The sequence below is a fragment of the Echiichthys vipera genome, assembly GCF_963691815.1.
Source record: "Echiichthys vipera genome assembly, chromosome: 1".
Lineage (NCBI taxonomy): Eukaryota > Metazoa > Chordata > Actinopteri > Perciformes > Trachinidae > Echiichthys > Echiichthys vipera.
The window spans coordinates 6,876,658-6,888,845 of record NC_139826.1 but is presented as its reverse complement, the minus strand read 5'-3'; the positions used below and the strand labels follow the sequence as shown (position 1 = coordinate 6,888,845).

The window sequence follows — 12,188 nt, the reverse complement described above, 5'->3', positions numbered from 1 at the left end:
CTTAGCCTCCTCTTAACAATTTAGCATGACATGGTTGATACCAGTGGATTCCATAGATCGTGTAATTTTACATGATACCAATATAATCACTTTAGAAGGGTGCCCACTACATCGATTGAAAGACAAAAGTCTGCCTGGATCTAAGCCATGATTGATCTGTTTTATGAAGCCAGCTCATAGCTAGTGTTATAACTTTGAAACGGAAATCATTAAGAGACATCCAGCACTGGTCACATCAATTCACAGAGAAGAAAACTAACATGTAAAGATCCCCAAAGCAATTTCAGTCAAAAGCAACTGGACTTGGTTATTTGTCTAGGAAGAAGTTTCACCTCCCATCCAAGAGGCTTCTTCAGTTCGTGTACACAGCTGACCAGGCTGGGACCCTAACCCTAACCCTAACCCTAATCCCAACTAACTGGTGCGGTACATGGAGGAGGTAGAGGACAAGGCTTTGAACTCGTTCAAAGGAGTAACCCCGAGCCATTGATTCAGATATATGGACGACACATGGGGTAAAATCAAATCCAAAGAGGTGCAAACTTTTACTGAACATATAAACTCTGTGGACAGAAACATCAAGCTCACCAGAGAAGAAGTGAAGGACAACAGTTTGCCTTTCTTAGACTGTGACGTCCATATGCAGAATGACAGGAGCCTCCACATTGTGGTATACAGAAAACCCACTAACACAGATAAATATCTACTGTTTGACTCCCACCACCCCCTGGAACACAAGCTTGGAGTAATCAGAACCCTGCAACATAGAGCTGATAACGTACCCACCAGCTCACAGGCCCAAGGGGAAGACTGCAAGCACCTGAGAGGCGCCCTCACAACTTGTGGCTACCCCAGCTGGACCTTTGTGAAAACAGCAGCTGCTTACAGAAAGAAAACAAAGAGGGTTGAGAGAGAAAAAGAAAACCAGAGAAACAACATAGTCATCCCATATGTGGCTGGGGTATCAGAGAAACTCAGGAGGATTTTCAACAAACACTGCATCCCTCTGTATTTCAAACCCAGTAACACACTCAGACAGAGACTAGTACATCCCAAGGACAGAACACCACACACCCACAAAAGCAATCTGATTTATGCTGTCCAATGCAATGAGGAATGCAAAGATCTCAACATTGGAGAAACAAAAAAACCACTGCATGAACGCATGGCCCAACACAGGAGAGCTAACTCCTCAGGCCTGGACTCTGCTGTCCACTTACATCTCAAGGAGAAAGCCCACTCCTTTGATGACAGCAATGTCCACATCCTGGACAGAGAGGACAGATGGTTTGAAAGAGGAGTAAAATAAGCCATCTATGTAAAAGTAGAGAAACCTTCGCTAAACAGAGGAGGAGGGCTGAGACACCACTTATCTCTAATTTACAATGTTGCCCTTTCATCCCTTCAGGTGATTCAACAATCTAACCTCAAAGAACATTCATTCATTCATCTTCAACCGCTTGTCCCTGTCGGGGTCACGGGGGGGCTGGAGCCGATCCCACCTGACGGGCGTGAGGCAGGGTCCACCCTGGACAGGACACCAGTCTATCGCAGGGCACATAGAGACGAACAGAGACAGACAACCATTCACACCTATGGGCAATTTAGAGTCATCTAAATTGACATGAACCTAACACATGCATGTCTTTGGATTGTGGGAGGACTACGGAGAACCCGGAGAAAACCCACGCAGACACGGGGAGAACATGCAAACTCCACACAGAAGGGCCCCAGCTGGGATTCGAACAAGAACAAGTATTAAGGCAAAACTAACAAAATCAATGCGATAAAGAACAATAAATAGGGTGATGAGGTTTGGCTTTCAGAAAAGATGTCTTCAAAGAATATCTGTCAGCCGGAGTGATAAACCGGAAGCAGCCGACCCAACTGGCAGAAGTCTCACCTGCTCTATGGGCTCCATGACGCAGAAGTAGCACCAATCATCTGGGTATTTTTAGTCACTGAAGTTGAATCTTTTTGGCTTCATGTGCCACACAGATGTATTTGCTGTTTGAGTGACTAAAACCTGATTTGAATAACTTTGCAATGACCCAAACAAATCAGTTGGGGCTAAATCAGTTCCATAAAGGTCAATTCAAGTTCACGTAATCAGACTAATTCAAGTCAGGTTCAAGGGGTCAAGGTAACTGCATGTGCACCCTGTTCTTAAGCAGCCGGAGAGGTTCACCACGGAAAGCAGCAGTGATAAAGAGAGATGTTCACGGCCACCGAGCAGCGCTTACTATAGTCCCTGGGTCAATTGTTCCCTGGCCGCATACGCCTCTGCCTTCGCTGATTTAATTCACCATTTTGTTAGGGTTAGGGCAGGGGTAGGCAATTCTGGTCCTAGAGAGCATCTGTCCTGCATGTTTTAGGTTTCTCCCTACCCTAACACACCTGAGCCTAACAATAATCAAACTGTGACAAGCATCAGCTGCTTGATAACGAGCACATCATTAGAATCAGGTGTGTTAGAGCAGAGAGAACCCTAAAACATGCAGGACAGTGGCCCTCCAGGACCAGAATTGCCCACCCCTGTGTTAGGGGTTATGGTTAGGTTTAGGTAAGGGGGTAGTATTAGGGTCTACATAGGCTTAATTGCCGTAGAATTCAGCACTGATTGCGGAAAAAAATAATAGACCGGGGAATATAGAACCCTTTCTGTGAAAAGCGAGGAAGATCCAGCAGGTAGCCATAGTAGTGGAAATTAGATATCACTGGACCAGGTTAGTTTGCCAGTTCAAGTTACCACAGTAACTGAGCTCGAACTATGTTGAATTATCTTTATGGAACCCAGTCAACTGGAAATGAGTCAGAGTAACTGAAAAAAGCCTGAGTTATTTGGTAGTTTTGCACCTTAAGGCCACCATACCTTAACTTGCACAGCAGCTGGATGTTGTGAGATGGCAGGTCAGGTTACACCATACCATGCACTTTATATGGTCCAAATACAGTAATTTTGGCTTGCAACACCTCATGGTTTATCTTCCTGTTGCAAGTCAAGATGTTAAGACAGAAATGCAGACTTAAGTAACAAAAATGCTTGAAAAAAAGTTTCGTCGTGATAAAATCCCTCAATCCCCAAACAATAAAAAGCTGTTGTGATATTCATATTTAATCACATTGAAAAGACCTTACTTTCTTCCAATATGTATATGACATACCTAGGGAGCTGAGAAATCTTAAGACAATTGCACTTGTTCAAAGAGCAAAAGTATGCCATTAGTATGTTCACACACGAGAGACCCAAATTTGACTCTGAAAGGCTTTATTCATACCAACCCAGAATAGAAAGACCTCACTACGACCGAAATGAATTGCCAGCTCTGCTCTGAAGGGTCTCGATATCTTCCGTTTCCGATATCTTCTTATGTATTCAGTGATGGCTTCACTAAAGTAGCAGAATACTATCTCTCTTGCAGAGAACAGAAGGCATTCAAACTGACAGCATCACACTGACATCTGGTGGAATAAAGCCAGAGTGCATCTGGAGGGAGTTAAACTACAAAGAGGCTTTCATGAAAACATAAACAGAGAATAGTTGTGTACTGATTTGAAAAAAGATTTGTAAGTGAAAATCCATAGCACAAAAAAAAGATTGTTTAGTTAAGTAATCAGAAAGTCTTTAATCGAAAACATGTAGCAGCATTTTATTTAAAAAAAAAAAAGTCAAAATAGAAATCTTACATTTTGGTGGTAAGGGAACAAACGGTGGGTTGGGATGAAAATAAAGGATAAATACAATCAATATGTTAGCTTCTGAAGCCTGGCTGGTTCACTTGTCCATTTAGGTAGCCAAGCTACTGGTCCCCAAGCACAACATGGCCATGTTCTTTCCAATAAAATGACAAGAGGAGTAGGACCAAAAACAAGAACACCACACTATTTCACACACACACACATTCACACACAAAATTGTCCCCCTCCATCATGCAAAGCCCATTTTTATAGCAGCAGAGAGCCATACATGACCCTAGGAATAGTTTTTGGGCAAATGAGGCCACTAATAGATTAAAAACAGCAATCACCCCCCCAAACACACACGCTCTCTCTCGCTCTCTCTCAAAATCAAGTAGACGCCATAAAATGTCCATTTCATTTGGCCTCTGCATAGAAAATAAAAATGGCAACCACAAAATGTATATGTGGTTGGTTGTTAATGCAAGCATTGCAATGCTATTCAACAAAAAAAAACATCTTGAGCCATCCCATCCCTAACAGCCCTTTGCTTGGTGTTTTCACCTAAACTGGAGGGTACAATAGTTAAGATTCCTGTGGGGATATGGACTATTTGCTCACTGTGTGTGTCAGTGTTTCCCCAGTTCAGTCAAAGTTACTGTGTGCACCACTGCAGAGACATGTAGAAGCATCTGGATCCAAGTGATCAGCTTGACTTTAAAAGGAGAAAATACCATTTCCACCAATGTTTCCCCACTGAAATCCATTGCACATGCGTGTACTGGTACAGTGGTGTCGCTGTTCAGAGTTACATTGGAGTTGCTTTTCTTCTCCTTGTTTTTCAGTGTTTGCTTCACTACTCTGGAAGGTGTGGGGATGGAGTACAAATCCTGGGCCTGATTTTCAGCGCTGAGGTATCCACTCGGACCAGCTCTTCAGTTTTCTCACTGCTCTGGGGCGGGGTCAGGACGCCTGAAGGTACAGGACAGTTGCCGTGATGCTTCAACTCCACATCCTGGTAAGAGTAGGCCTTCTCCTGTACACAGGAGAAATACACAGATTAACTATGCAGTCATTAAAAACACTAGTGTTGTTACGATACCAAAATCATGACTTTGGTGCGATACCTGCCTAAAATATCGATACCACGGTGTCAAACTAAAACATCATCAAAAGTAACGGAATAAAATATTAGATGACAGAATGTGGAACTTAAGTCATTTGTTCATTTTTATTAATTAAAACACTTTAAGTCAAAATAAAAATATATTTTTGCAAAAGCTGCCGAGCATTATTGCCATTTAACATGTTCAGTTGGTAAAATAAGATTCTCCTTTATTCGTCCTAAAAAGGGGAAATTTGCAATTTGCACTTCATGTTGATAAAGTTCAAACCCTGCAAACTACAGTGTGGTCTATGCTCTAATCAGACCATTTTCTACTATATATTATAAATGATTTTCAAAAATGTACATGCTGTGATTATGTTACCAGCACCAATTGACTTATAAAAGATCATTTATAACTGGTGTTGTTGATCAGCAGACTTGTAAACACCAGCACATGTTCTGGTAAGGTTCATGTCTCCAGTGTGAACTGTTTGCATACAGAGACGCATGAACCACATCAGACAGTTAACTTTACGCCTGACTGCCTCCTGCAGCTCTGATGGTGAAAAAAGTTCACTTGTCGCTTGGCTTAACGTTGCATCCGGGAGATATTTATGTTATCTATATCTAACCTGCAGCTCTCTGAACTCTTTGAACAAGTCTGCATGTTTGTCAGCTAAATGTTTCTCCAAGTTAGGCGTGTCTGTATCGATTTAAAGAAGCGTTTAGAGACGGGCATTGTGGCGTCTGTAAGCTTCATACGGTCCGCTATGTTTTCGCTCGTGTGTCTGCTTATAAACAAGCCAAGACAGTCGGCAGGAACACTCATGCCACATCAGCCATGTCTGTCTCGCTCTGTGACCATCACCATGAAACCACACCCACTCTGGCTTCAGGCAATGAGGAAACAGAGAGAAGCTGCACACAGACACGCTGCCAGACTAAGGGCGCACTCATTGTCCATTCGTACCGTGCTTGAGCACGCTTCACGGCTTAAGTCTAATTGGTTTGACCAGTGTGAGTACAGGTGTACCGCTTGACAGCGGCGGCCCGATTGAGATAGGTGGGCCTTTTGTAAAGAACAGATGCACATGCACATGAGTGCGAGCAAGAGTATTGATGGCGATCCTAAGACTATGCGACTGTAAAGATGCCGCAGAACGGTTTGCAGTGGTCTGATACAGGAGTGTTTCCTGCAGATTTGCCTATCCCAGAAAGCCGGTTTTTGGGAAAGGAGGAATATTAAGCTTCAGTTTCGCATAGAAACAATTTTAAATTGCCACCTTCACCTGGCCGCCAATTTGACATCTTTTCTGCACAAAAACACCTAGCATGAGTTTTCTTTCACTTACCAGCCATGTAATATAGGAGGCATGGGTCTGGATGTTGTGCATGTCATCTGCAGGGATTCCAGTGAATGTTTTCATAGATGACCCACCAACCTCCCGCAGCGCCATGGCAAATGGTACCATCCACCTCACGCACCCCTCTACCTCCACCCTCTTCAGAGCTGCATGGACAGAAGGATGAACAGAGAGATAAGTCGGGGCAACACAATAAGGGTTAAATAATCATTAAATATAATAACAGGTTTGCTCAAGAAGAGTAAATCTCAGCCTAAGAGGAGTTTGTTTTTCACCTGAGACATTTTCCACCAGCTCCAAGGAGGAGAAGTGAAATAGAGCTGAAGCAGCAAGGACGCCATTGGAAAACTCCAGGCAACGCACATCTAGCATACACAGGTCCAACAACTAGACAAAAAAACAGACAAACAACGCTTATTAAACATCAGAGCACATCTGAAAAGGAGTACTATAAATATTTTTATTAAGCCATGACAGAATCATCTGTGATATTATCATTAACGTAAATACAGACTATGGTTTAGCTCCTCAAAGCTACAGTGCGGAGCTGCTAACTCTGTAGGGCAGCAACCAGTAGAAGGACAATGTCTTAGTAGAGGTATAGTTTTTACTGGCGCTCACTGGATGGGACTAATGCCAGGTTCACACTACAGGATGTCAACGGTAACCCGACGATAACCTGACCCGGAAGACATAAGGTGTCTGCCTCACGACGTCCTGGCAGAAAGACTAACGTGTTAGAAATGTTTTGCTTTCCAAAACGTGTTCCCTACATATCAGAGACTTTGGCTAATCAGAGCAAAGAGCGCTCTTCAACTTCATACACGGTGAAACAAACAAGGAATTACGCTGTTGGTGCTGCAAGATGAAACTGTAAAACACAGGAAAGATCACTGTCGTTCTTTAGGCTTTTCGGAACACAAGAGTTCAATCTAGCACCTTCTTCATGATGACATCACGCACAAGCAACTTACTGATTGGTCAGGGACCAACATGTATTCTAACATGTCTCTCTGCAAAGTCGTGGAAAGAATTTATGACTCTATAATGGCCTAATCTGACACAGTGACCATGGTAACAGACAAAACTACAGACCATTTTGCGATGGGGTCACGCCACCCACAATGCCAAATCAGGTCTGAGGCGTTGAGTGCTCTACTTCCTACCACCGTACTTCTGACGCCTAGTACAGATCACAACCATTTTCAAATTCTGCCTTCATTTTGATCTCAACTACACACTTGTAAAGTGTTGAGACTTAATGCATGTGTTTACCATCCCGGCAAGTCAGTGATGCCTTAAAATCAGAGGATGAGAGAGATTAAGAACAAATATTGGCTTTCTCTGAATTAAGTCCTCACTCAACAGGTGTTTAATAGAAGTTATTTCACCCTCAAGGTTTAACTTTGTCACTTTCTTGGATCAAAAAAGTTGCACGATCTTCAAATGTGCATATATGGAAATTTTACAGCTTCTTAAATACTGCTGACTAGAAACTGTTCTGTAATGCAGTTCCACGTTGAGTTAAAGAAGCTACAGATTTTTACACAAAATGTAGCCTATCATTTAAAATGTAATGTTTAGTTTAAAGGCAGTGTTGCTGGTCAAATGGAAAACAGCTGAACTGCATGGTGCTGCATGCACTTGTATCTTTAAACTGCTCAGCGTTCAGTTTCTGTTGTGAAACATGGGTGTCAAAGTCAAACGTCACAGGTGAGAAATTGCCTGGTTCAGCAATGGACACACACGCACACACTCCTGCGACAACTAACATGGTTGAACTGTTTGTCAAATCAAACGGAGAGCTACTTTGCCTCCTATTTCTGTCCCTGCTGTATTACTGAGGTACCTAATTACCACCCGCAGGTGTGGTCCGAGAAAGGGCACCGGAAGTAGGGAGATGGAAAAGTATAAGTTTACGCCCCTGGCCCGATTTGGCGTCAACGCTGGTGTGATCCCGTTGCAAGATAGTCTCTATTTGATATATACACATTTATTAGTAAGGCAAAAAAAACACAAAACATACCTTTGCAATTTGTGTGAAAGTGGTCTGGGGGTATCTGGGGATGAGCAGCTCGTCCATGTCTTTCAGGTAGGCCACTTGCATGTAAACATTGAGCCAGGAGATGGGAGTCTGTGGGCTGAGACTCCACTTCAGCTCCTGTGTTAGAAAAGAGAGAAAGAGCAGACAACATGTAGCGCTGAATTAATACCATCACCAACACCCCTTTTTACACCTAAATAAACTCATGATTGTCCAGTTTCAGGGCTGTGACAACAATACAACTACATTTTAGACGGCATGCATTTCTGACATAATACAAGAAAGGGAAGAAAACACACCGTCTACCATTAGTGATTTAGGTAACTACGGCCAATCATTACAAGGCACTTACTATTCACAAACTAAGACCTACCAAACGGATGTGTCATGGATCACTGAGTAATGTCTGCATGATTTTTACCTTCATAATAATGATTTCCATACTGAGAATCTCATCTTCAGTGCAGGCTTCGTCTGTAACATAGGCAAACTGGTGGACCTTGGGAGGATACATCTCCTAGGGGAAAAAAACATGGGAGAGGAGCATTACTACAACCGATCACACCATCCAACATGTTGTAAAATGTAACAGGAGAAAAGGATGCAATGAGACCAAGATGATGCACCCAGAGCAAGCTCACAACAATGACAAGGAGGAGCCACAGGCTACTTAACAACCAGGGATTTTGATCATCTCACTTTACATCCTGTACAGCCCAGCCCTCCTTACCTCTACTTTGGCAGCAATGAAGAGACAGGTAATGCCTATGAGCTGCAGCGTTGATTTGAAGACGTTTCTCTGTGTGGCCATGAAGCGATCAAAGTAGTCCTGGGCGAGGTGGTACGACTCCCTGTGCAGCCTGTACACCTCACTCACCTAAAACGGACACACACACACCGAACATCAATGCACTATTCAGTAGTAGGTTTGCTTATGTGGGTGCACTTTGGACATTAAATGGAATCAGGAAGTTCACAAGAAGTTTGTCTCAATTAACATTTATAATATTTAAACTAAAAACATTAAATGAACGCAGACAGGTCATTAGAGTCACCCTGTCTCAATTCAAGTTGTGAGTTTTGTTATTTTAAATATATGTTAAAAACTTTGCATTGTTAATCTAATCCAGTCGTGAGTTGAGTCAGTGTATCCTTCCATCCCTACTGATCAGTCTCCTTAAACTGCGTTTAATAAACAGGCTTCTGGTCCAGCTGCAGTATTGTTATTGTTGTTACTGTTACTGTTGTCAGGCACCTTTCCTGGTTAAAGATTGTCCAAACAAAGACGATAATGAAGCAAAAGAAAAGGTCTGTCATTTCCATCATGGTGCCAAAACAATATTTCAGTCAAATTAAAAAGGTATAAACCAGTCACTAAGACAAGCTACAGACCTCCATGAGCCAGTCCAGGAGAACTGCCCTCATCTTGGGCTGCAGATGAGGATGTTTCTCCATCACATGGACGTCTCTGGTGTAAGTCTTATCCTTCTCCAACATGTTGTTCCATACCACATCCTTACTGGCCCAGCTGATCACAAAACAGACATGGACACAATGGGTTTTAAAAATACAAAAATAAAAAACATGATACTGATACACTTGCATTTAAAATATGATTTTCCATGGACAGACAAATTAACCACAAATCTACACTTTTCAATCCAGTTCCTACAGGTCTGCATTTTAGCCCGAGTAAGTGGGATGGTGACTAAAAGGCAAAAGGAGAAAACACCAGACAAATGGAACACTGTGAAAGAAGACATAAAGGCTAAGCCAAGACCATCTATGTGCTTAAATAGGAACAAGTGGCTGCGCGATATAGAGCCTAATGTGAAATAATAAACTAAACAACAACAGTACTCACCACAGCGCAGGGAGTGGAGCGCAACGCACAGGTGTTACAAATACATTGTTGAAGTTGTAGTGGGGGAAGCCTGCGTTTATCAGGGCAACTGGTTGGTCCTCTTCTTGATCCGGTGTGGGGATCCATCTCTGTGGGCTTGTGTTACACGCGTCAGAACTCCAGCCCAGCTTCACAGGGAAAAGAGGAAGAGCAGAGATGACACAAGGAATAATAGGGGGGAATTCACAGTATAGTAAAAAGGGGGACCTACACAGGTTTTTTTCCGCGTCAATACAACCGTTTATTATATCCAAGTCTGAACACAGTGTAGATGACATGAAATAATATTGTACTGCATTCATTTTTTCAGGTTACATTAACTAAACTGAGGCTGGATTAGGACCGGACCGAGGCACGTTTTGACACCAAGGTGTGGGAAGAAAACCAAGCCTACCTCACATTCACGATGCTTCTTCTTTGTCATCTCTGCTACCTCCTCGTCCACATCTTGTAAATACTGCGAATCAAAAAAGGAGAGCATTTTAGATTTATTTATTTTGTACGTGATTCAGTTCACAAACGACACAGAGCTAGTTTGATCTAAATCAGATAAATTCCCATAGCATGTGAAAAAGGTAGAGACTGAAACCTGTGGGGTTTTGCTTTGTAAGCACTAATAAAAAGCATATCAGCTGCATTAATCGGCAATGCTTCAAATAATGCACAAGACAATTATTTCAAGGCTGTCCTCCGTAGAGCTGGGTTTGCTCAACGTTCCTGCCCGCTAAAGGTTTTCGATGCCACTGTGTGCACACGTTTGCTGGATAAATACTGTATATTATTGTTATAATTATATATATTGGGACTTGCTGCTGCTCATGGGGGAATTGTTGAGTCTCTAAATCATAAATAAGTCAGAGTGGGGTCTTGACCTACTCTATATGTAAAGTGTCTTGAGAACTTTTGTTGGCACTATAAAAAATGTTTTGCTAGCAATGATTAATATGTGACACCAGTTTTAAGTCTTGGCTATTCAATTAGGTCTGCATTTGAAACGTGGCCACAGTTGAAAGGGGTGTTTGGGCCAGTTCTAGTGCAGTCTGCAGGCCTTTCACACTACTTACAATGGCAACATCTGCCTTCCTCTTTCTCGGTCGTACTGTATTTTCTTCGGGCACCTCGGGAGCAACAGACTTCGGTTCTGTCTCTTCCCTAAAACAGCACAGAACAAACACGTAGTGGCTTTAAGTCCCCAGAGTTAGCATGAAACATTTGCACAGACTCGGGTTGATATGTTAATGCGGCATAGATAAAGTCCTGTAGCACACAAGCTAACTAGCTGGACGGCTAAAGCTCCATCAACTCTTGTCTCTGTCGTCACACACTTTGACTGACGCGCTGAACAGGGACATGAATTAAATGGACATGAAACTCACCGTTGTCCTCGCATTATACTCAGAGGGGTATGCGACAGTTTCGGGAGTAAACCTGTGAAGGAGAAAGTGTATAAGTTTTATTCTAGGAGGTTAAAAAAAACACTCAGACACACACTCCCAACCCCCACTCTCAACTCCCTCCTTCTGACAAAGCCCAACTCAGTCTGGCGGGGAAATGAAAACGGTACGCGATGTTAAAAGTCGCCAAAAAGTACCACGAAATAAACAATTATTCATGAAATGAGCTGGGGATTAACACCAGACACCGCTTTATCCCTTCAACGTTGTTATTTCTCGCATTTCTAAGGAGAAGCGGGATATTTTCCCTCACTAACTTTGGACAGCTGGCTTGCCACATAATGGCCGAACGACAGGCGCAGCGGAGACAGCCGCCTGTTTCTATAGTCCCCATTTAACGGCGACAGCACCGAACAACCGGCTACATACGGCCACATTCAAGCACGGACCTTCACAGAACAATTTTATTCCCTTTCAAACTTGTCGCGGTTTCATTGACGCTAGCTTAGCTACAGAAGTTGCAGCTGCGCCCAAAGCTGAACTAACTCGACGCAAAGGCTCGGTTCCATCCACTCACCTCAAGAGTCGGGCCTTGAAGTTCACTCTTTTCCACGGTTCAAAGAAGAAGAAATAGGGAAGATGTGTAACTTCACTGCCTGCTGTTCACACTCGGGGTGCTCTCGGGGTGCGTGTGTGT

The 12,188-nt window shown here is 43.0% G+C and overlaps 1 protein-coding gene across 1 annotated transcript; it reads right to left on the bottom strand.

Annotated features, from left to right (window-relative positions):
* Positions 1–4,534: 4,534 nt before the first annotated feature.
* On the bottom strand, positions 4,535–11,487 carry ccne1 (cyclin E1; the record flags this gene model as incomplete). The annotated part of the gene is made up of 11 exons (XM_083915234.1): positions 4,535–4,714; positions 6,139–6,296; positions 6,426–6,537; positions 8,177–8,311; positions 8,616–8,711; positions 8,925–9,071; positions 9,587–9,722; positions 10,059–10,225; positions 10,492–10,554; positions 11,162–11,249; positions 11,474–11,487. 11 exons carry the CDS (start codon positions 11,485–11,487, stop codon positions 4,535–4,537), a joined length of 1,296 nt encoding a protein of 431 aa, XP_083771360.1.
* Between the last annotated feature and the right edge of the window lie 701 nt (positions 11,488–12,188).